The sequence below is a fragment of the Styela clava genome, chromosome 5 (genome assembly GCF_964204865.1).
Source record: "Styela clava chromosome 5, kaStyClav1.hap1.2, whole genome shotgun sequence".
Taxonomy (NCBI): Eukaryota; Metazoa; Chordata; class Ascidiacea; order Stolidobranchia; family Styelidae; genus Styela; species Styela clava.
In genome coordinates, this window is record NC_135254.1 from 21,367,747 (window position 1) to 21,393,532 (window position 25,786).

General features: G+C 35.4%; 1 protein-coding gene and 1 long non-coding RNA gene across 3 annotated transcripts; one reads left to right on the top strand and one right to left on the bottom strand.

The window, feature by feature from the left end:
* The first annotated feature begins 2,992 nt into the window (after positions 1–2,992).
* LOC120344496 (endophilin-B1-like) lies at positions 2,993–13,724 on the top strand. Of its 2 annotated transcripts, none has more exons than XM_039413742.2 (8): positions 2,993–3,463; positions 3,807–3,948; positions 4,054–4,182; positions 4,918–5,144; positions 5,612–5,701; positions 8,935–9,035; positions 10,840–11,100; positions 12,174–13,724. In XM_039413742.2, the coding sequence occupies exons 1-8, from the start codon at positions 3,380–3,382 to the stop codon at positions 12,175–12,177; spliced, it is 1,038 nt and encodes a 345-aa protein (XP_039269676.1). In that variant the 5' UTR covers positions 2,993–3,379; the 3' UTR covers positions 12,178–13,724. The 2 variants fall into 2 exon arrangements, with proteins under 2 accessions (XP_039269676.1, XP_077968825.1); XM_078112699.1 differs by having other exon boundaries at positions 3,011–3,463; positions 10,840–11,026.
* A 3,297-nt stretch (positions 13,725–17,021) lies between these two features.
* LOC120345078 (uncharacterized) lies at positions 17,022–19,269 on the bottom strand. The gene is made up of 2 exons (XR_005569818.2): positions 18,259–19,269; positions 17,022–17,727 (listed from the first exon to the last, which is right to left on the bottom strand). It is a non-coding gene; the product is annotated as an uncharacterized LOC120345078 (long non-coding RNA).
* Positions 19,270–25,786: the final 6,517 nt, after the last annotated feature.

Genomic DNA, 25,786 nt, shown 5'->3' on the forward strand with positions numbered 1-25,786 from the left:
CTGAATTTGTTAATAAAACTAAATGACTGATTGGGATAATCATATTACTTTCAATTTGCCTTCCAGTAAACTCTTGAGTATTTGCTTATTTACAATTATGTTATATTACAGTATTATGGATAAGTTCCTCAACCCAATCATTTATAATATCTCCTTACTTCACATTTTACACAATTTTGCTGCACCAATTACTGTACAAATATTGCTATGTGTCTGGCACACTCATGCCCTTCATGTCTTATAATGGTTCAGCTTTTGTCTCTAGCAAGTTACAGTGGAGATAAAAGTTATTTGTCATTTCTTTGTTAATGATTATCAATATTGCCCATAAATTCTTTTGAAATATTAGTGGCGATGTTTTTGTCTGTAATAGCCACATCTATCATACATAACACATGTACTGATGATCATCTTTTGCTTTATACTGTATATTAGTTGCCCCAGATGCAAATATTTGAAAATGTCAAATATCTACCTTTTCTCAATTACCGTAGTCAAAAACTTTGATATCACTGTGTGCAAAAATGTATCAAGCATACAACCTCCCTGATTACACAATTGGTATTTATTAAATAAAAATTCAAGTACTCTGCAGTGTTTCGTCATATGGTTAAGCCATCTTATCGGCTTTCCCCTCCCCCAGGATAAATATGTAAATCCTATCCTGTTTTTGATATTCTGGTGGAATCTTCAAACATTTGACAATGCTAATAAGGCTAAGAATTAAAGTCCAAAATGCCCCTTACACTGATCCCCTGTGTCCTTTTCTTTTGATTGAATATAAATTTTGTGAAAAGTATTTTTTTATTTTAATTTCAATGATAAAGAAGTTAGTTATATTACTAAGTTTCAATAACTTCTTAGCTTGGTTGCAAATTTTCGCCATGTTGTTTGAAGCGCTTGATCCGCTGTATATACATTTTTTTCTTTATACATATATTTAAAATGTTTACATAAAGAATTATTTATTATAGTTTAAAGCCGACTGATACTATTAGTGCAACTAAGTTTCCAAATATATATCATGTTGACTTCATTTTTCACCTTATTATTCTTACCCGTTCAGGTTATATCGTGTTTATTTTGAGTCCCAATTCATTATTAGGTATAATCTGTTTACATTTATATTATTTTTTGTTCCTAAAGTTTGTAAAAATATTACTGGTCTAACTTTTTCATTAAGTCATCTCAAAATTTGAATCTTATTCATACAAGCGAAATAGGTGGGAGTTGACCTCGATGACCGCATGGTCGTATCGCTCCCTCCTGTCCATACTAAAACAATTTTATTGTTGCTACTTTTTTACTGTATTGATGACTGCAATTTTTTTGGTTGACACATTAATAAATCTCTCTCTCTCTCTCTCATTATCCGTCGGAAAAAATTTCATCCACTTCTTCCATTTAGTGTTCAGCTTTTTAGTGACTTCAACCACCTCATTATTCGTCGGAAGAAATTTCATCCACTTCTTACTTTTAGTGTTCAGCTTTTAAGTGACTTCAACCACTTCATTATTCGTCGGAAAAAATTTCATCCACTTCTTCCTTTTAGTGTTCAGCTTTTTAGTGACTTCAACCACCTCATTATTCGTCGGAAAAAAATTCATCAGGTTTTTAGTGACTTCAACCACCTAACTACCCGTCGGAAGAAATTTCATCCACTTCTTCCTTTTAGTGTTCATCTTTTTAGTGACTTCAACCACCTCATTATTCGTCGGAAAAAATTTCATCCACTTCTTCCTTTTAGTGTTCAGCTTTCTAGTGACTTCAGCCACCTAACTACCCGTCGGAAGAAATTTTATCCACTTCTTCCTTTTAGTGTTCAGCTTTTTAGTGACTTCAGCCACCTAACTACCCGTCGGAAGAAATTCCATCCACTTCTTCCTTTTAGTGTTCATCTTTTTAGTGACTTCAACCACCTCATTATTCGCCGGAAGAAATTTCATCCACTTCTTCCTTTTAGTGTTCAGCTTTTTAGTGACTTCAACCACCTCATTATTCGTCGGAAAAAATTTCATCCACTTCTTCCTTTTAGTGTTCAGCTTTGTAGTGACTTCAGCCACCTAACTACCCGTCGGAAGAAATTTCATCCACTTCTTCCTTTTAGTGTTCAGCTTTTTAGTGACTTCAGCCACCTAACTACCCGTCGGGAGAAATTTCATCCACTTCTTCCTTTTAGTGTTCATCTTTTTAGTGACTTCAACCACCTCATTATTCGCCGGGAGAAATTTCATCCACTTCTTCCTTTTAGTGTTCAGCCTTTTAGTGTTTTTTAATTTTTCACCTTTGGGAACACTTCAACTTCCGTTTTCCCTCCACTTCATCCGTTTCTTCCTTCAGCCTTTTAGTGCTGTCCCCCCTTTGCGCTGTGGGCCCTCCCGCGACCGCGGGGATTGCGGCCTGCGGGGGTGGATGCTACGCCACTGTTGAAGATATTACAGTTATAGCGACAATTACAGATTTCAGAATTTACGAATTCTTAAAATACAGCGATATCGGTATTTATGTATTACTGAAAGCGCTAGGCTACCGGTTCCGGTACCGTATATCTATATTCTGATAGGTACCGGTACCGGTAGTGCGGAAACAGGGAGATGTATTTTAAGTTAAATATTGTACGGTACGGTACCTCACCCTAACAGACGTTCCGGGTGTACAGACTTTTCCGATTATACAGTACGGCAGTTCTCCGATACTAAGAATAGATAGTACCGGTACGGTACCGGTACCGGTAACAGGGGTTACATTGAAGGGAATCTATTATAACAGTGAATGTAACCCCTTCTTTTTCGAGCCAGTTTGGGCCTCCATATTGGCACTGTGCAATAAACTAAAAGGAAGCGCCATCTAAAAGAGTCACCATTGGATTCCACGGAAAAATAATTCGATTTACCAGATAAAATTTTTTTATTGTAGTTTCGAGAGTTTTTAGCAGAAAAAGCAATTTCGGTATTTTTGGCTGATGCACATTGCAATTGATTGAAATTTTTATCGAGACAATCCTGCCACGATGTGCCGTTATGCCAGATGCCGTCAGTCTATAAATTAAGTGTTTGTTTTATTGAACCAAATGTCGGGACATTTCCGAATAGGGCAACTGTACCCTACTGCACTATCACCTATAAATCCGCATGTATTTATAAATTATTATTTTTAAACAACTCCTAAGGCAAAGGTTAAAATATATCGTATTTTGTGGTCTAAAGTCTGAAAGTCCATGCTGCCATTGGAAAAATTCTGTATATTGGGAAATGTTGCTTGATTTCATATTATTGCTAAAATTCAGAGAACCTATAGTGAGATAGTCTGAATTGTGTTTACTGCATACACACAATTCTGCCATTTTGTGTGGTGAGATTTGTTATATTCAGAAATAAGGATGGATATACGTTCAAAATTCTCCATGTCTGGTGTCAGACAAATGAGCTCTGATGCTTCAACATTGTTTACTAGAGCTTTGCAGGTGAGAAATAAAATTTATATTCAATTTATTTTGACCAATTTAAACGTTTTTCAACAAATCTTTGATGCAGTGCTTCTATAATTATGAAATGATTTCATTCTTGAGAATGAAGGCCTAATGTTTACCAATCTCTTCATTGTGGACCAGCTAAAATGAACAACTACTGCTTAGTGATGTGACAAGTTCCTCGAATAGAAGTATAATTTCAAAATTTATTATACTACTGTACTCTATCCTCTGTAGGCCTATTAATAATTTGTCGAACTTGCTGACCTGTGACTTTGTTTATATGGAACTTTTTTCTATCAACGGTATGTTTTTTTTCCAACCAACCTTTTTGCAGTATACAGAGGAAAAACTGGGCAGTGCAGAAAAAACTGAATATGATGCAAATTTTGAAAATCTTCTCGAGCGTTATGATCGCACTAAAAACTGGACTGAAAAGTTGAAAACACAGACAGAAATATCATTACAACCGAATCCAAGTAGGTCAATGGATTTTTAGAATTTCAATATGGTTATTACTCTTGCCTAATACCTGATCACTCAAGATCTAGCAAAACTAAAGCTAAATATTTTCTATTTTTTAGATATGCGTATGGAAGATTTTGTTTACACAAAATTAGATAGAAGGCCACCTGAACGTGCAACAAATCAAGAAATATTAGGTGCTACTATGATTGAAGCAGGGAATAGTTTCGGTCCTGGTACAGCTTATGGTAAGATTTATTCTCACTTTTCAGACATATGTCATACAATAACCAGAACTAGTGGTTCTTGGTTATGTTATCTATTTGGCATTTGCAAATAGACAGTCAGCATTTATTATTAACAGATCATGCTTGTTTGTGACATATTCCTATTCCAGCAACAAGTTCAATCTCATTGCGATCAGATATTTTTAAGAAACTTAGTTTCGATAGAACGGAGATTAGATCAGATTGGTAAAATTCCCTTTTCCAGTGAAAATTTTTTTATTTCAAGTTCAGTAAATATTGAATATTTAAGTAGAAAATTCATAATTATTATTCCAAGGTGAATTTTCTAAATTAGCAAGAATTATAGTGTAATTGGCTCTATCAGAGCATACTTGTACTGAGAAGTGTCCAAAGTAATTCCAATATGTGTTACCGGTAGCTATAAACAATGTAGCGTATTCTTAATCAGGATAAGAATTTTATATGCCGTAATATAATCTTTCTAAGAATACAGGGACCAGGAATATTGCCATGCAATAGTAATTATACTAATCAAAATATGATGTGCATATTGGTAAAAATCTGTTTAGATTTTATGAACTGTAATTATAGAAAATGATTCAAACAATATTCATTTTTTCACTTTTGTAGGTACGGTATGTCTCTTTTCCCATTGTGTCATTTGTGATCATATCTCCGGTAATAATTGATGCTAGTTTCATTAACATTATTATTTTGCTTTACTTATTTATTCAGGGAAGTCTCTTATAAAATGTGGAAACACTCAAATGAAATTAGGAGAATCAGAAAAAACACTCGTTCATACATCAGCAGTAAACTTTTTGAAACCACTCGCGAATTTTCTTGAAGGCGATTGTAAAACTATACAAAAAGAACGCAAGACGCTTGAAACAAAGCGACTTGATTTAGATGCGTGTAAAAACAGAGCAAAGAAAGCAAAATCACTAGAGGCTAGACAGTCGGTGGGTATCTTTATATTTTATAACGCCATAAATAGTCAGATACGACACAAAATCAATTCTGAATAATATTTTATTGGCATTTTTGCTTAATACTTATCATGTGATCCCATGAGATTAACACCAGCTGTTGCTATTTTTCCACTTTCCCAGTTTGCATTTAGGTAAATGAATAGCTATGAATGGCTTACAGAAATATAGATAAAGAGCATGTGGCAAGGTCCGAGGCTACAAAGAACGATGGGATCTTTGTAAAAATTGCCACAAGGAGATATACTGATTGATTTACTGTACCAAGTATTATAGCAATATGGTAATATACTACCACTTCCAAACCTTTTCATTGCATTTGACATGCTCAACCAAGAATTGGAGAACTCCTAGATGTATTTATTTTTGCTGTAAAATTTGTAGAATAACATTCGATGTTTTTTATCCAAGTTATATCTAATCAATACATTATGTTTCAGGCCGAAAATGATTTGAGACTTGCGCAAACTGATTTTGATCGTCAACATGAAATAACAAAATTACTACTTGAAGGATTAAGCAGCACTCATGTAAGTAAGAATTTTGGAGAAATGTTAAATGTTTATAAATAGTAAATACAAGTTATCATTACCTAGAGACTGGGATGGCAACTACTGAAAAATTCACTATTTTGAATACATTTTTTTCAAATAGGAAATATTGAATATACTCTAAAATAAAATCAAGTAATAGAAGCTTTTCATAGAGTGTGAAAGAATTTTCATATAATAATAAACAATGGAATAAAATTTTCCTCCAACCTGGCTAAATTAAGTGGAAGCCTTGCAAGAAAATAGTAACGATTTCCACGGCGCAACCGTGCATGAATATCACCACAGTAAGCGCCACGATTGCACATAAGTTAACCAACAATCAAAGTTCCGATTCTATATTGCTGTTATGACAACATATGACAAAGCGCAGAAAATCATTTGAAGATTTCTCTCGAAAATGAAACATCTTGCTGACAACAAAAAGTGGCCATTATTCTAAAAATCAGATGAAAAAATATTCGAATATATTGATATTCGAATATTCAATTCATTTTGGACAACCCTTCCTGACTGATTGACTGATTGCCTTTTAAGTATTACCGTATATCTTTTAGCTAAATATTAGCAAAAGTAAATTAATTATAACTTTCAGTATTGAGTAAAAGTGCCCAATTTAATTTACTTTGATCTTTATGAAATGGAAGCATGAAATTGGTAACTTATTGCTGCAAAAAATATTCTAACTGTCCTTTTCATTAGTTCGTATGACAATAGCTTTAGCCATTAACCCAAAACACAAACTTGAAAAAGATGTTTTTAGATATTGAGGAAATGTATATTTTTGATTTCCATTAAGCTCGTGTAACTCGCTACACATGGATTTAAAACTCATGAGTATTGCTATGAGTAGTGATAAGATATGAGCCTAATAAGCACTTACTCTTCATAGCAGAATTTCCTAAGTTTTTCGCGAAAGAATATTTCATCAACAATTGAAATGTGTTTGATTTGATGATATAGCCCATGTTATAAAACTAATGTAATACCTGGGGATTTACAAGCATGCTTTCTTATATCAATAATTATAGATTATTGTTATAATCATAGCTTTTGTCGGATTATGAAACTTCAGAATGCCCAATCCATATAATGAAAAATTGATTTTGTGTTTAAAAGTGGAGTTTAGAATATAATATGCCATATGGAAGTAATATTTTTCAGAGCTTATTCACTTCCACTTATTAAGTATTGTAAATGTTACCAACATAATAACACAAGTTACAGTCAGACTAAATCAAGATGTATTCTTCTTCGTCCACCATATCCTAAAAGCTACATAGAACATACTAATTTTGTATCTATTGGCAATTATTTGTATCTATTCATCAAGCTTTGCAATTCCCTGATATATGTAAATACCAAACAAATCATTCCAGCATTTATACGAGTACTATCATCTGGCAGTCACATGCAAACAATCTATTTAACAGAAGTGTGATCCTCGTTTCTTTGCTATATTTAGCTTTATATTAAATATTTCAAACCAATCTTTTGGCTGAGTAATTTTAGACATAATACAAAATCATAAATAAAACATCCAAATATTTGAGCCTCAATGTAGATTTTAGATTTGTTAGCTATAAATTTTGCTTAGAAGTGTAAGCTCACATCTGAATACTTCTACCATTCATTAATTCAAGTTTAACTATCATGGCTGTTATTGAAGAAGAAATTTAATAATGTTTATAAATGTTGTACCCTACTCACAAAGAATGTTTAATTAAACACATCTATTTGTTTTTTCAATTCTCTGGTAATATTTTTGGTCTAAAATGTATGGATGAAATTTTGTATTATATAAAAACAAACTGAATCACTCATGCAAGGTTTCAGGTATGCTGATTCATGCTCTCTTCAGTACATAATAATTTATACAAAAGATTTACTTGTTTACTATTCGGGCTGTGCAACTATGGTTTTGGCATGTGATAGGGTTCTGTGCACACAGCAGAGCATGCATCTTAAATCAATACTATAACACTGATATCTTCATTACCCTTTCCTACCTTTGGAAATGTGAGAGTTTTGTGAGAAATTTTGTAATTTCTTATTTGATAATACATATAATTGCATTAATATAAATTTGACAGTATTGTATTCACAGATCTCAGATACCCCAATAATATAAATCCTTGGTTTGAATAAACCTGTTTAAAGATACAACATGATTTCTGTCATGTTGAAACTATCGGAATTACACTGAAAAGCCAATATGACGTAATTCATGAGTCACCTATTGTTTAGACAGGACGTAGCTATTTTAATAATGATTCAGTTTTACTTTGTAAGGTTATGATCCAGCCATGCTGATACATTTATACAGTTTATGGTTATGTCATCACAAGCATCTGTTGATTTAATCTTCACCTTAGTATGTTCTTGCCTGTACCAGTCAGCAGTCGCAATTCTGCCAATGGCCAGGCAAAGCAGTGAACATTTTTCCTGCACAATTATAATCTGATATTTTTCTGAACTATTAAATCATAACTTCGTGGGTAAACAGTTTATTCACTGTTTCTTATTGAACAATGACATTTTATATATCTGGGCTCAGTCAAATATACATGTGAAAAATGTGACCTTGTATTTTTCAAAACTACGATAAGTTGGAAATTCTACCTGATAAAGAAAATTTTATAGCATGCATTACCCACAAATGATTTAACGAATGTTGAAACTAATTCAGTTTCTCATTTATATATAGGCAGTGGTTATGTCTAATTGATCACGGATGAATGGATAATGAAAGGTTATTCAGTTCAGATTAAGGCGTGTCGTCGGTCATATAGAACAATATTATTGATTTATTATTTTCTTGACCTGAAATTTTATATTGAAGTTATACAGTCACATTCATGTAGTGATACAAAGACAGCGATACATTTACAATTTTTTTGATAAAACTTTGGATCTAACAATGTGTGAAAGAGTCCCCACCATTTACTAGATTACTGTTTATAATATTGGAATGGGTTTCGCTTCAATATTCTGGATTCAATTTAATAAGTATTCTTGAAATTAAATTTTTCTGACTTGCCCATTCTTATCTGTAAAATTATATATTGCAAGTTTGCATAATAAAGTAACAATTGTATGATGAAATATTGCAAAATTATGTAAATGGGGATTTCTCTTTTCACTTCATTATTTAATGGATTCAAATTATTTGTCATTCATACATTCACTAATGTACCTCTTATTTTTTACAGTCACACCACTTTCGAAGTTTGAATGAATTTATTGAAGCACAGTCACAATATCACGCATCCTGTCATCAAGTAATGCAGGAACTCAAAGCTGAATTGAATAGGTGAGACTGCTCGCCGCTTGAATATATTGAATCATGTGAATATTTACATATTTGATCAACGAGTTGCTACTCGCTATGATAGTTAAGATCTTCTATAATCAGCTTTGGTTCCCCGCGTCTTCCCTTCACTAGTGAAATGTTTATTCAATATTTTTCGTCTTAATGTTGCATGATAATTTTTTTTACTGGATGGAAAAAAAAAACTCGACTAAGACTATAGACTGAAAAATATTTCAGTAAGGCTGAATATTCAATTGAATTCAATATTTGGCGCTCCAGAAGTGTGTGTACCAATATGGAGGTAACTAATTTTGTTCACCTACTTTTAGGGCTGTCCAAGCGAACCAAATATTCAAAATCGAATCGCAAATTATTCGAATCGTTTTTCGGCTAATTTTCGAATCGCTAAGATTAGCTACATAAAGCAGAAACCACCTTTGCAGGACTTTTTTTATGGGGCAAGCGGCGGCGCTTCGAGTTTAGACCACTCTCGCTCCTGGCTTAATTGGTTTCCCGATATCCGCCCGGTGGCACATGATTAGCCATTTCATGCATGGTCATCATAACTTAAAAGTTATCGGTAATGACTTTTTTGAGCGAGAACAAGGAGGAACTTGGTACAGGCAACTCAAAGCTGAAACAGGTGTTTTGGGATCCTTATGATGGCAATACCTTATTTCAATGGAATTTGTAATTTCTTATGATGGCAATACTGTATTATTCATCAATATACCAAGACAAATAATTGCACTCTTGATTTTTGATGGCTGTTTTACACTAACAATATTAAAGTCATCAAACTAGCTTCGAATTTGTTAAATGCAATTTTGAATTTGAGCAACAGATTTATCTATATTAATGGTTGTTATTATTTGCTGAAAATTACACAAAAAAACATAACCCTAGTGAATAGAATTAAAATAGCATCTACAGGCTTTACATGTCCTATTAAAACTGAATCCATTAGAATTGAGATTGTAATTTTTACCCTTAACACTCAACAGTTTTCGAGACCCAAATTTTGGAGTCCTCAAAATTTTTTGACCAGTTCATACAAGCGTGTGATCTCCTTTCATAAATCTGAAAACATTGTATTGCAAAATACCAGCAGTAAGTAAGATGTAACTGCACATACGTCACCACAACATCGAAGGGCAGGCGTTTATTGTATAATAGAGACGGATTTAGGATTGCGCAATAATATTCGGTTCGATTCGGCGAAAATATTTGATTCGATTCGAATCAAAAAATTATTCGATTTTGGACAACCCTACCTACTTTACATCAAGTTGTGTAAAGGGACTGAAACCTATGGGCAGGGGTATATTCACTTGGCTAACACAGACAGTCCTTGAACTCGTAATAAACCTAAAACAAGGAAAATCTGAATGAAATTATAGCCTAACGCCCAACCCTAAACTGGTACACACCACGGTAGTACCCAATATTTTACCAATACAGCTTACCAGTACAATTATTTCATAAAATACATGAATAATTTTGTCAACACTTCGATTTTCTCTCATTAAGCATTAAATTTTATCACGACCAGTTTCATTGAAACAGTGCTCACATAGATAAAATTACATAAGGTTTTTCTACTCTTCTCTGCAATAAATCTTTTGTCATTTTGCCCGATGCATATATTGCTGTAAGGTTATGCGATAGTCGCTTCTCTTCTCTTGCCTTTTTTGCTAAATTTGTCATGTGTAGGCCTACTGGATGTCTGAAGTTGGTTTCCGTTACATGTGAGCAGTAAAACCTCTCAATTTAATCTCTTAACCTCTAATCTCTCAATTTACAGCTTAGGTGATTCACCAACAGCAGGTGCAGGTTCATTCAACCGAGCACTACAACCTTCAGCTCCTGTTGATGTTAATGATATAACAGCAAGAGATGCGAATTTACCTTTCATTGGATCACGAAAAGCGAGAGTTCTTTATGACTATGATGCCAACGACACAACTGAGCTATCTTTACTCGCTGACGAGGTATACGACCACATCCCCGAACAAAATTTTACTTTAAATTTTCTGACGCCACACTCAACCAGCTCCGACATGGGGTAATTGATTTTCAAGTATATAACAAAACTTTGTCGTTTTGTTGTGTCCTACCAATCATCTTTTCGGAATGTTAAAAATTTTATTTTTCATTTTGCTATGCCAATGTATACCTATTTTGGACTGATTTGTGATTTTAAGTTTGATTTCAGGTTTCATTTCTTTTCTATTGTTCCAAAAACAATTAGCCTATTATATTGAAGGATTTTTTTTTCAATTTGAAACAATAGTATTGTATGAATCAGTCATGTTGAATCAAGACGCCCGAACTTCAAAACCCCTTTAGGATCATCAATGATATGACATTTGATAATTTATCTCTCCATCTCTCAATAGTTTTTAAAGCATATACTGGGAATCACAGACATCTTGTTCCATTAATTGACAATTTATGCACCCTAATAACAGGAATTGTCGTCTCCTGCACATACCCACATAATGCAGTTCATTGATGACCTATTCTCTATGATTTTCCTTAGTAAATGGCACGTTGGTGTACATTGGATTCGTCCAAATTCTTATGAATAAATATAAAATGATATGATTCTAAAATTAATGATTTGCCATTGATTACATGATTAAGAATTAAAAAACAATCTTAAGATGCAACAGGGAAAAACTTTTATAATTTCAATCATAATATGATATATAAAAGATACTTACAATATAGGGAAACTTGCTCTGTTGTCAGGATATCTGTCAAGATTTATCATAGTGAATATGATTTTTTGTGCTTCAAATTTATTTTGCTATGTATATCATTGATAACAATCTATTTCCTTGTGCTCTGCATGGATTTCTCTCAATTTCTTTCAAATGTAAAATCACAGCCAGTTGATTTAACCACAATAATATCTTACATTTAATTTGAGCATAAAATTTCTGTATTGTGACTTTGAGTATTGTTGAAGTATTAGTATGTTTAATTATCAGAATCTTTTAATTATGATTACGGCCCAAAGTTCAGATTGCTACTTCCATGCCCACTTGACTCTCAATCAATAGTTAACGGCATCAAAATTTGGAAATCACCAAAATGGGTTATTTTTCAAGCTTCTTATTATTTTCTATTTAGGTAATTACAGTTACTGCTGTCCCTGGTATGCATCAAGATTATGTGATGGGGGAAAGACGATCATTAAAAGGAAAAGTTCCACTCACATACATAGAGATTCTATGAAGATTCCACTATCCATATTCATAAAGTCAGATGGAGAGAAGAAGTCGAAGATACTCGTTATATACTCGTCATTTCGTGCACCTGTGGTGTGATCATATTATATGTAATACTATTTAGGCGACTGGAGAAACACATGCTGCATTTTTTGCAAAGCGGAGTGGTATTTATGGATCATTCCTGTCATGTCACAGTCTTGCCTTTGCTTGGTGAGAGAATGACACGAAAATATAGATTTTGGTTGCTGACTTGTATGTCAGAGGACTACTCACTACAAAGCTCAATACCGATTTTATGGTGGCAAATACAATATATATATTAGTTAGTTGCCTTTAATCATAATTAAGTATTAATTTGGAGGTAGTAAAGTACATGTGGTGGGAAGCTAAACTTTTACAATTCTTAGCATGTTTCATTAATGTCACACATGCAGTGTTACAATATTTTTTTATCAGTTATGTATCCATATAAAAGTTATCGACAATGTACCGAGCGACTACCAAATGCTCTCGTTTAATTATTTAAATTACAATATGTGATAAATTTTTGATTGCTTTATTTATTCGTTCGCCTAACTCCAACGTTTCTCATTTCATATTTGAGGAAACTCTGATACTTCATAAAAACACATTTGGCTGATGGTTCTGTAGGAGTCTGCAAACATAATGGCTTCCAGGACAAGTCTTAGACTAATTATATATTTCAATGTTCCAGCCAGTGACTTCTAACCAGCAATCTTAATTCTTGCAAACTCTTATCTCCTATCACTCATCTCTTGCATATATAAAATTTATTCAGTAATTTTATACCAAATGGTGACTATATCAGCTATGACTATATGTTTCATACTGTTTTAGAAAACTGAATAATTTTTAGGTATTTGTTACATATAGCTGTTAAGCTTCAATTTCTTATCAGTAAATTTCTGAACATCCACTGGTATTACTGATAATCAAGCCGGATATAACTTCATTAAGTCTATGCCATTTGTGATGGTAAATGTTACTTATTTTTCATTCAGGAAAATAATTTGGCATTCACTCTTACCATACATCATATATGTCATATACACAAAAAAACATTTTGAGTGAAAGGAATGTCAAGCCTAACAATAATATTTTCAATGTTGTTTAGAGGTAGATGAGTTCATGTAGTTTTCACCCGCGACAAATGATTTTAATTGTAATGCTGGAACTGCTAGTTGTTCTCGCTTGAATTTCAAAAGACCAAGTAAGCAATCGGCACCATCATCTGAAAAGTTGCTTTGCTATTGATGCCAACTCCTCTGAATCTGCAATGGAAGTAAAGCTGTCTTTCCAGCAAGCAGTAGCATGTGCTTGCCACCGATATATATATATATTTGCTTGTTTTCCATACTTATTTCAATAGCCCGTTACTGTTGTTTTTTGGTCTCTGTAACGTATAAAAATATATTTGTAGTGGAGCGTAGTAGCATGCTGTATTTCTTGTGTGGATAAGCAATATTTTGGATCGCTTTTTGTGTATAACCTGGTTATGGGTTTCTGAAGTCCATGCAACTAAAATGAATGAAGCGAAGCAGTGGTCTCACTGGTCTGCCTACCTTACCTTTTACAGTGCCTTACATAATATACTGCAAGGTACCGTCAAAAAACTGGCCTAAGACCGAGTTGTGCGACATGCACCTCTAGAAAGTATAATTGCAGCTTCGGACTGCTGTGGTATAGTAGGACAACAGACATGAAATATAGCGATAAAACTAGTACAAGACAGAATCAGCTTATGGCACGTTCATGCCCCAGGTTCCGGTGTTAAAGAATGGAAATAAGATATGTAAAAATCGCCATTTCGCTTTGAGCATTGCTCTCTTGCCTTCCCGGTCATGTTCTACTAACAAGTAGCGAATGACACACATACGCACAATACACAAGTCGCCATACTATGTCTTAGATATGTAGTATGACGTTGACTCTGGAATGACAAGCTGGCAGAACTAGGCCCTCTAAATCTAAATATATCGCAGCGTTTCTACAAAAGGATGTGGCGTAAGCAAATGTTGCATTTGGTCTGGAACAATTTATGTCGTAACTATCTTCAAACGAATTGAGCGCAATGTCAACATGGCGAAGAATGAGTATGTAGGCTATAGCATAGCGTTTCACAACGTAATAATTCGATAGCTTCCAAATTTTTTACTTCGGTATTTATCACAGCATACATTGATTTCAATAATTGCATAGGACAAGCATATGGTGTTGCTGCGTTGAAGCTGTTTCATACTTCGGCTTTTTGCAGAGGCTGTGTATACACTTTGTAACATCTTCGCATCGGTGGTGGATTCTGCTGAATCACAAACCTATGATACGCCACGAGTCAGAGACAAATTGGCGTAATGGCGCATTGTAAAAACTATTATATATACATGAAATTGACTTTAGTTTCATGAAAAAAAGGGTTTGCGATCATAGATTACGAAAATCTGTCTATTGTGCTTAATCTTTCGTGCCACCTACATTTTCATTCAAGTCTTTGAATGGCCTTTTCAGGGTAACTTGAAATAGCTCATGTAAAAGAGACTCGGGGAGATGACCGACAAAGGGTGAATGGTATCGATGAGTATCAAGTTTATGTACCTGATCACAGGATGCAAATATTTTTTATTTATTAAGGCAACAGACTTTTTCTAAGCTTCTCTTCCATAACGAATGACTTCAGCGATGAAAATGCGATGGGTAAATACCTTGGATAACTTCGATAGCGAAGTAACTATGTATTGTAGAGAACTTCTTTAAGGCAGGGTTTCCCAAACTGGGGTCCGTGATGACTGCACAGGGGTCCGCAATGATATGAAGAGTCTGATCGGTCTTTAATGATTGATTTCAATCAAAATGATATTGCATCTTTTTGGCTGAGCATTGCGGATGGATATACATTGCTGTCAGAAAAGGCAATTAAAATTTTATTGCCTTTTGCAATGACCTACATGTGTGAGGCAGCATTTTCAGCTCTTACCAACATCATGACAAAATACAGGTCGAGACCTTCCATAGAGTCGGACCTACGCTTGTCACAGATTGCCCCGTGAATTAAGAAATTGTGCAGTGAAAAGCAACCCCCTCCATCACATCAATGTCGTATGTGTTGTACATGCAATATTGTCCTTCCTCGTTGGTTAAGCACAGAAATTGATACGGCATATAATAGGGGTCCGTCAAAACTATGATTCACAAACAGGGGTCCGCGTCCCAAAAAGTATGGAAAACCCCGCTTCAAAGGTATTGTTAGATATCAGTGGCCGCTTTTGTGTGGCTTTGTTTGGAACAAAGGCACGAGTAAGCGTCGTATTACGTCTTTAAAAAAATGGACTGGCTACGGTCTTGTCAAAATCACGCTGATCCATCAATCTGATTGTCAAAAGTCACAGTATTGATAAACTAACCCTGTGATTAGGATTTGTTTGAATTAATCGGGTTAAAGATATTGACGAGTTCAAATATTGCAATGGAGAGGATAACAGAAAATAGAGGTTCTCAGATAGTTATGGTCACTTTAGGCTTAAGGCACCAGAGGATCATAGTGACCACTGACCAGTCACAGTAGAAATTAACATGACAATAAATCGAATTCAAATGCGAATAAGCACTTGCGTGCATGTGCGTGGAGTCTGACTTTCTGAGAATCTAATTTTTAATTGCTTGCTTACGCCATGCCGATGATCAGGACAATGGCTGATCCCGTTTGGGTAATTAATACAGTATATTATTTTACATTTATTTTCCTTTCTATATATCTGATGAATTTATACAGTGCATTAAGTTGCATCGTTGGTTGTGGATTTTAAGAAACATGCTTATAACTGTAATGTTTTGCTTTTACAAACCACTCATGAAACATATTCGTTAATATTTTGTTTTGCTTTTTTTCTTATAATATTTTTTGAAGTGTTTTGGTGTTTCATTAAATTTTTGTGCTCACTGACCTGAATCAGCGAGCTTTTAAGGTGTCGCTGCCTGAAGACCTTATGAGGTCCCTCGCGACTCCTGTCACACAACTTAAGTTAAGTTCATATTGTGTTTGAAACGTTTTTTTCCTATGATATGTTTATTTTGTGCTGACGAATAAAATGATTATTGATTGATTGCCGGGCAGTACACATCTTTGCTTATTCCTTACCCAGTCCCTTGTTTTTGTTATTTTAAATATATACAGTATATGCAGTGGTGGGATTCAGCCGGTTCGCACCGGTTCTATAGAACCGTCTCACGGAATTTTATGAGATCAGCGAACCGGTAAGCATTACTGGTTACTGTCAATGTTCTGTTTGTGACAGAACCGGCTGAAAAATATGACTTTTGTGAAGGAACCGGCTGACGAAAAATTTGATTTTCACCACGGAGTATATATATATATATATATTTTGGGATGAATGTTATTGCATTTTGTCCTATCCCTGTTTAACAAGCTGCCATACCGCAACGAAGTACGTCGCACGAAGCTCCGCTCCCTTTCCACGTGGATGTGATTGATGCTACTTGGTTAAGGACCACTGATATATATACACTCTTTTGAAGGAATAAATCTTTACTAGCCAACATCTCAGAAGAAACCTTGGCATTAGTTAGGGCCCACGTCCCTCTTTTAATCCTCTCCTCAATCCTTTAGATGTGCTAAAACATAACAAACTTCCTTATGTCTCCAACATTTTTATAGCTCTACCATTTATACCTCTATCATATTGATATCATTTATGTAAGTATCAGACGCCGCTTGAAATAAACATGCACGATTTTTTACACACAAAATTATACAATTGCAAGCAATTAAATACTGAACCAATATGTGCAAAATAAAAAGAATAATAAAATGTTTTTTAATAAAAACTACTGTCGATTTCAATACATCATGGTTACGTTGTGCGATTATATATCTGAAATTATATATCTGAAATTTGTCTTAGAATTATCATTCACAATCTGCAACACCTTGTCACAGATATGTTTTTGATTTTCTCCGATTCAGTTCACGACTAATATTACTTGTCTGTAAAAACTTCTATATATAGATGTTAAGACAATTATACTATTTACGATTATTTCGCATATATTTTTAAAGTATTTCATAACAAGAGTGTGTTATGTACATTGGAGATCTAAAAAAATTACTCCAGTTTAATATGTAGCTTAATTGTCATTGAACTTTCTGTACATCAAAATATTTTTCAAAGTGTAACCAATTAAACAGTACGGACAGATTTTGTTTTTGTCTTTGGCGTTGTTGCCTTGCACAACACCGAAACCAATCCAATAAATGCGAAGAGTACCAAAACTCCACCTCCAATATATAGCCATCCATACTGGTTGAAATCCAAATGCGTTGATTCTGGGTTCACATCTGTACATCCTTCATCCGATGGTGACCACCAACAGCGGAAAACCGGAATACTTTCTGTTTTCTCTTCCATGCTTTTTGCTTTCTGAAAAAAACTTGAGTGAGGTAACAAAAATGTCATCTAGGTATTATCTTATAAATAAATAAATAAAAAAAACACGGCATAGCTTTACACAACATGAAAAGGTGGTTATGCGATACGGAAAAGAATGCGGTGGAGCTCCGTGCTCAAACTCTATAGCAAGTATTTCCTGATTCCAAGTCACAAAGTTTGTAGGTTATCGCCATCATTTCGATCAATAATGTATTCATTGGAGCTCCTATCAAGACGCGTACAAGATGGCATGAGTTCCCATCGTTAATATATGTGTATTATATACACAACTGCTGAAACTGATAATACACCGTAAAACTAATACTGTCTTTAAAACATCGAATTCATGTTGTAATTCAGATGGACAGATTTTAAAATTTCAACAACAGAAGCTATGAAGCAAACTCGAAAGAAGAAGTTTTATGGTATGTCTCACTGCACTAAGGTGCTTGTTATATCTGTTGAATATGTTCAATGATAACCGATGACTGATGAATATTCGTAATCTGTACCATAACGTACCTTGTGACTTTTGTCTGTTAAATATTCCAGTAGTTGAATAAAAACAGTTGACACTCAACCTCTCGTTTATGTCTGCTATAGCGACTCTATTACAATTACTCAACAATTTTTCCAGTCGAAATAACGTAGATATATCGACATGGTTGAAGTAGCGTCGCTTAATTTTCCCTGTTAATATTTAATCTTGGGTGCTATATAAATAAACCGTGATAACATTTTGAGACACATTCCTCTGGGCGTGGTCTGTCGTTTTGCGTATGAATTCTAGTGAGCAAGGTGGCGAGCACTAAAAGTCATTTTAGCATTCGTTTATTGAAAATGACACAACCGCGACTGTACCAAACTCGAAGACAATATTGGATACTCATGCGAGGGCGAATTTTGAATGTAACACTCGGCAAACACTGTATTAATATTATGCCACATTTGAACTTTTAATGGCTTGTATACGTCACAATCTCTTGTGGTATGACGAACGGTTTCTTCTATTGCAGACAGTAATGCTTGGCGGTATAGGGGACTATTACCCTATCTGCGTATCCACACTCCCGTGTTATTGAACACACGTTAACAGAGTGCAACTCCGATCTGAACTCTTCAGAAGTTAATGAGCACACAATAGATTGAATGCCAAATGTTTTTATTTTGTAAAGATGCACAATCCAACTGATCCAAATAACAGACAAGAGAGCTACGCACAAATATATGGACACGTTAGACCAGAGCGAATCAGTCCTTACCGGTAGCTTTGACGCTACCGGTACCCTCAAAAAAGTTCTGGATTTCTAGTAGCAAGAATTTTGCAGAATCAAAACGTACAGCCAGTCATGACACTGACTAAAATCCGTGTTCCCATGGATAAAAAATAATACAGCAAAATTTTAGACGAAATATCAAATTTCATAGAATTCAAAATTTTGAAATAAATAAAAGTAATAGCCTTCTAGCGAAAAAATTAATCTTTAACCACACTGAAAATTTGAAAGCAATTGGTCCAGTATTCGAAGAGAGAAGCGACTTGAGAGAGAGAAACGTGTCAAAGAACAAGTACAACAACATAATATTGAAACGATCGTTATGTCCACTTCGTGTCCAATAACGAATTACACTTAAAACCTATTAATGCAGTGGCGGCGCGTGGTGATTTTGACAACCGGGCAAGCTACTGCGGGACCAAGTCACCCCCAACTACGGGGACAGGATGAGCGCTGTAAGTTCTCCCATCATTTTATGAGTATAAAAACCATTCCATCGGTAACAACCAATCGGCAAAAGCGACAATTTTTAATGATAAGAAAGTGTCTTTATAACCGGTCCAAGTCAAGGGATTAATAAATGTAGACATAGTTTATTTTGAAACCTCTTTCAAAAGGAAAGGCAATATTTACCCAGATAAATACAATGACATATTAACAGAAACTTCGGGAAAGCAGACAAAACCTAAAATAAGGTTTAAAACGTTACTATGAAAAAAGGAAAGTTAATGCAAAGATAAGGACATGCGTCGCTCACTCATAGATATATATGCTGCTAGACTTCTACTGCTTGAACATATATGCAACACGCCGCGGTTTCTTGGAAGCAAAATGCTCAATAACGCGCTTATTAAAGTCATGCATCCCAGAAATAACGTCTCTGTGAATGGATAAAACAGCCAAGGAATTTAATCTATCTTGCTTCATTGTGTTTCTGAGATGCGTTTTAATACGCTTCAGCGTGCTGAATGTTCGCTTTGCGTCGGCGGAAGAAATAGGCGTCGTCAAAATGATGTCCAGAAATTTTGCAGACGCCGCAAAGGTAGTTACTAGAGTGTTATCTATGAGGAACCCATAGAGCGCGCAAGTTGATGTGATGTTCAAAAAAGTTTGATTGGTGTGTATACATCGCAATTCATTTTCCAATTTACCCACGTTTATCATGGGGTAAAATTTGGAGACAGTAGCCAACAAATGGATGGGAAATTGACGTGCAAATTTTGGAAAATTTTTGAGGTTCATCAAAGAAAACGCGGCAAGGTGTTCAGTGCGCAGACGATCGCCTATTTGATTCACCAGAATGTCACAGCATTCCTTTGCAGACAAAATCAAACGCTGCGTTGTTTGCCCGCGGCGTAAAGAAGCACTCCATGTGTCGTCGTATTTTATTGTTTCCCGGATACGAGATATAGCATCGCAGAAGTCTGATATACACGACTGCACAGACGCTCCATCCATTAGCCTTGACTGCAATGCGCCGTATAATACATCCACGTGATAGAATATTGTGGAGAAAAAAGCGAGAAAAAATGAAAACTCACCATCTTCTAGCAGACGCTTTAGACCTGCCGCCTCCCCTACAGAGCGTTCGTCCCAAACCGGAGAGCTCTGAATGCCATTGAAACACTCAATGAGCTCAGACCTAATTTCGGATACGCCCTGCACCACGCGTGATTGGAAGTTCCAACGTGTTGGTGCACAAGCTGGGAGACGGCGGCTACATATCTGGCGAAGGAGGTCAGAGCGCTTCGGCGAAACGGAAAAAAAAATGAAGAAAACCCCGAAACATTTGCAAAAAATATACGGACGAGAGGGGTATCAAGACACATATTTTAATAACGAGGTTAAATTGGTGTGCATAACAATGTAAAAAATGCGCATGAGGAAAATCTTTTTTTATACAAACTTGAACACCATGTTTCGACCCACTCATGACTGCCGCGCCGTCATAAGTTTGAGCTATCAATTTTGACTTCGCGTTGTAAGGCTGTAACACTTCTTTCAGTACAGCCGATATCCCGCAAGTCGTGCGATCAACGATTGGTACAAAGCTGTGAAATCTCTCGGTAGGTTTACCATCTTTCACAAACCGAAAAATCACAACCAGTTGGGAAACGCACGTGATGTCAGTTGTCTCGTCAGACTGAATCGAAAGGAACTGGCAATTCTCAATTTCCAGAGCCAAATGTTGTAAATAAATTTTATACATTGAGTCGAGCAAATCATTTTGGATATCCTTAGATGTCCCTTCCGAAACAGTTGCGGCATCAAGATGATCTCTCAATACTGTATCTAGGGATGCGGTGTATTCCACCATATCCAAAAATACCCCTCTATTAGAAGAGCCAGCCCGTTCATCGTGCCCACGGAGGGACAGCTCGTGACAACCAATGAACTTCAAAACATCTATCAATCGACCGAGAACATGGCGGTCTTTCTCGACGTTTTGATTGTGCCGACGAATAGAAACCGCGCGTCCTTCATCCAACTGTGCTGCAAAATTAACATTTCCGAATGTTCGGTATTTTACTGCATTGTCCGGTTGCTCCATAGAAGATTGATGATCCCTGGCACGCTCGGAAAGATGTTTAAGATCTCTAAAACCAAATTTACACCAACGTGAGTCACGGGCGGTAGCAAAAAGTAGGCAATAAAAACAAAAAAGTGCATTTTTGTCCTCGCTGTAACACAACCATTCGTGTTTTTTATACCAAGTTTCTGCGCAGAATGTACGCCGACGCTTTCCTCCGTCATGGGATTGTTCCAGTGAACAATTTTTTGGTTGATAAGGCCCAAGACGTTGTGCCTCTAATTTTTGTTCGGAGTGCGAAGTAGTGCATCAACCTTATTCATTATGAGGTCTAAGGCTAAGAAATGCGAAGCCGGAAAGAAGTGAGGAGCTCAAAAGGAATGTGGAAAATCGAAAGCAAATGGACTAAAGGTCTCTAACTGATTCAAATAGCGAAACAAGCGACAAAAACGAAGGCGAGGAAACTATCAACTCTTCAAGCAACCAACGAACGAGAAGGAATGCGTGAATATGTCAACACGTTGTTGTAAGAAACGTCGGCATTGTGTCGTCATAATTTCGGGGCTAGCCCCGATGATTTAGTAAAAGAAACAGAAAACAAACGAGACAAACGCGGCGAGTGGAAGATAAAAGAGAGAATACGATATACAATGAGCAAACCGGGGCAAATTCGGCGTCGCCCCGTCGACGTTCGGCGAAGGCTTTGCGAGCGAAAAATGAACCATGTCGGGAGAATATGGCTAGTGTAGACAGTCTGTGCAACCGATATTGAGGTATTTTTCGAATATTTTTTATTATACCGAAAAAACAACCGGGGCATTGCCCTGGTTGGCCCTATTGACGCGCCGCCACTGCGAGTTTAAGTATAATATAATTAGCTTAGGGGATTGATACTGAGGTAGGTATTGTAATTTATTGGTTACGAAGGGTTAGAACAAGGATAAAGTAATGGGAGATGTTTTTTCATAGGATCTTTTGAGATTAATGCGGAAGATTCATCAGAGTCAGTCTTTGTAAACTTGTTCACATATTTCACGTTATTCGATGATTGTGACGTATTCTGAAAAACGATCTGCGAGTAAATGTTTAAAAGATATATGCATATATGGATATATGTTGACCTATTAATTATTAGGAGATAAATGAAATTGTTAAATTGATTTTAGGAGGTATTGACCATTAAATTCTTATCACTTTTTATTGGTGTTTGAAGGATCCAAAAGCAATTTCTGTTAGAGACACAATAGTCACACCATGCAAAAACACTCAACTTTGATCATATCACACTATCTACACTTTGGTCAACAAGTCAACTCCACAGCAATAGCTTACCTAAACATAAAGTGCATGCCTACATTAAAAGGTAGAAAACCACATCAAATTAAAATCACCAACACAAAATTAAACCCCTCATGCAGAAAACAAGAGCCATACACGTGTAATAAGAATGATCCCACACAAAGAAAAGAAGCATGACCATGCAATTGTCAGAAACTGAACAGCTATTCATAAAAAACACTATCCAAGTATGTCAGTTACCATCTGACAAAGCAAACAACATATATATATATATATATACACAGTGATAAGAATGCCTTCACCAGATTGCGATTGGAACAAAACTAATTACAATTTGAAGCAGGTATAAAAGAGCTACACATCACACCTAGTCACAGTAGTAACTAGCTGCAGGAACTATAACAGGATTTCTATAGCTGTTCATAGCTGACAAAAAAAACAAAGTGCAAGTGAGGAGTGCCCCGACTTTTTGTCATGGATCGTCAAAAAGATATTCATTTTCTTTAAAGTTTGATTGCTTCGAAACTATTAACACGTATGGTATCAGTGAGTTTTTGAAACAGTAATTTTTAATATTTGGAGACTAGATAAGACTTGACTTGGTTTTGAAAAGATTTTTTAGACTTCAATGTTTCAAATTTGAGGGAGGTGAGTTCCAAAGTTTGGAACCGAGTTCCAAAGCTTATAAAAAACTCTTTATGAACATCAAATATTGGCAGTATATTTTGTACCAAACTAACAAAATTTCACGCCAAAACTCACATACATGCAGAAAAATGACTGTTAGATTAGGGTCAATTTTATTAATTTTGACAAAATGTATTTCAAAATGGAAAATACATTCTGAATGCACGATAAAATTTCCTTCCATTTGAAATGTCTCACAACGTGCTACCTATAATTGGTAAAAAGTTACAAGCGTGCCAAATAGCCAGTATTTAGACTTATTTTATTGTTCTACCAATACGGCGCCGCTAACCTTCAGGGTGAGCGAGTAACTTCGCTCAGAGCCGTCAGAGTTCAAAGAGTTGAAACACAGGGAATGCTGGCTCACAGATTTACTCATGAAGGGTAGGAACAAATCGGAGCTACTTATTCGGTTGGAGGTATTTTTGATAAGTATGTCGTCGAAGCAGTTTGGTAGTGCGTTATTATGAAAATCATAAGCTAATGACAATACTTCAAATTTCATCAGATCTTCAACCTTAAGTATATTTAGTGATTTGAAGTAATGGTCTACAGTCTACACTTTCATATTTTTTTTTCTTGAAGACAATTCTTAAAAATTATTACTATTAAGTACTTTGCAATTTTGAGACTCGTGTTTTGTTTCCATGGAGCCAAACTGAGCAACAGTATCGGATGTGGCTGAGTAATAATGATTGAAACATTGCTAGTAAAGCCGATTGATTGACACACTGGGAAACCTTGGCAGCAATTGCCAAATTTCTTTTTGTTTTACCAATAACATGTGTGATTTGTGATTTCCAAGATAGTTTTTTATCAAAGATAACTTTCAAGAATTTTATTTCACTCACTCTTTCAATTTCTTTGCCATTGAGTGATAAAGATTTTGAGCAATTCAAATTTCTATGCTGATTAGGATGGAATAGACAAATTTAGTCTTGTTGGCATTAAGAGATAGTTTATTAACCAGCATCCAACTGTGAATGTTGGCTAGTTCTCGGTTTGCAACAGCGAATAGATCTTCCAGATTTTTCCCACAGAGAATCAAGTCTGTGTCATCAGCAAACATGATTGACACAGATGAGTCCAGACACCTAGGCATGTCGTTTATATAAGCTAGGAAGAATAATGGGCCAATTAAAGATCCTTGGGAAACTCCGTGCTTCATGACACAAATATTAGTAGGGAATGAATTGTCATAGTGTACGACTTGCTTTCTGTAATGCAGGTAGCTCCGGATCCAATTGAGTGGAATCCCTCTTATTCCATTTTGATACAGCTTACTTAGAAGGATAGAATGGTCTATGGTGTCAAAAGCCTTAGAAATATCAAGAAATATTCTAATAGCATGTTGCTTTTTTTCAAACGTCTTTATTAATATATGTACCAAGACAAGAGCAGCCATAGCAGTGGAGTGTTGCTTACGGAAACCAAACTGATGCGAATACAAAATATTAGTGCTTTCAAAATAATTTGACATTCTACTATAAATTATTTTTTCAAGGATTTTGGAAAACTACATAAGAAGACTGATAGGCCTATAGTTTCCATAATCAGAAACATTACCCTTTTTAAAAACAGGGAGAATTTTGGCTGCCTTGAAGCTTTCAATGAATAGTCCAGTGGATAGTGAGAGGTTAAATATATATGTCGGGATATCAATAATATGTTCTAGAATATATTTCAAAATTTTGAATGGAATACCATCAATTCCAAAGCTGGACTTTGGCTTCAATTCGTTTATGATGTTTTTAATTTCTAATGATGTGATTGGCCTTAAAAACATAGATGAGCATTCTTGCTCCCCAAGATATAATAAGTGATTTTTATCACAGTCTACAGGTTGCGGCATATTGCCAAGCAAGCTTTGTGCCACTTGGGAAAAGTGTTCATTATTTTTATTTTCGGAGCTATTTTAAGAGTTCTTTTGCGAGTTGGCGCCTGTAAAATGGGATATGTGATTCAAACCATCCTTATGATTCATCGCATACTACATCTGTTTTTTAAATCTACCGGTAAAGAATTTAGCCTAGTCTATCACAGCTATTTCTACTCTAATTTTTTGTTACTGCAATCAAATTAAAACTCGGACCTTTCCCCGACATCAGAACATCCGTATTTTCAACCAATCACAAGCGAGCAAATGTAAACAAACATTCTCCGCTGAAAGTCGCTCAGACAACTTTGGACGCGTTCCGCACAAGTTGGTGGCGGTTTAGGCAGATCTTTGTACTTTTTTTCGCTTTTTGTTTTCTTC

Bases quoted from the DNA above. Each gene is read 5' to 3' on its own strand.
- LOC120344496 (XM_078112699.1), top strand. From the start codon at position 3,380: ATGGATATACGTTCAAAATTCTCCATGTCTGGTGTCAGACAAATGAGC. The intron at 3,464-3,806 runs GTGAGAAATAAA...ACCTTTTTGCAG, and splicing joins TGTTTACTAGAGCTTTGCAG to TATACAGAGGAAAAACTGGG. The intron at 11,027-12,173 runs GTATACGACCAC...TTTTCTATTTAG, and splicing joins TATCTTTACTCGCTGACGAG to GTAATTACAGTTACTGCTGT.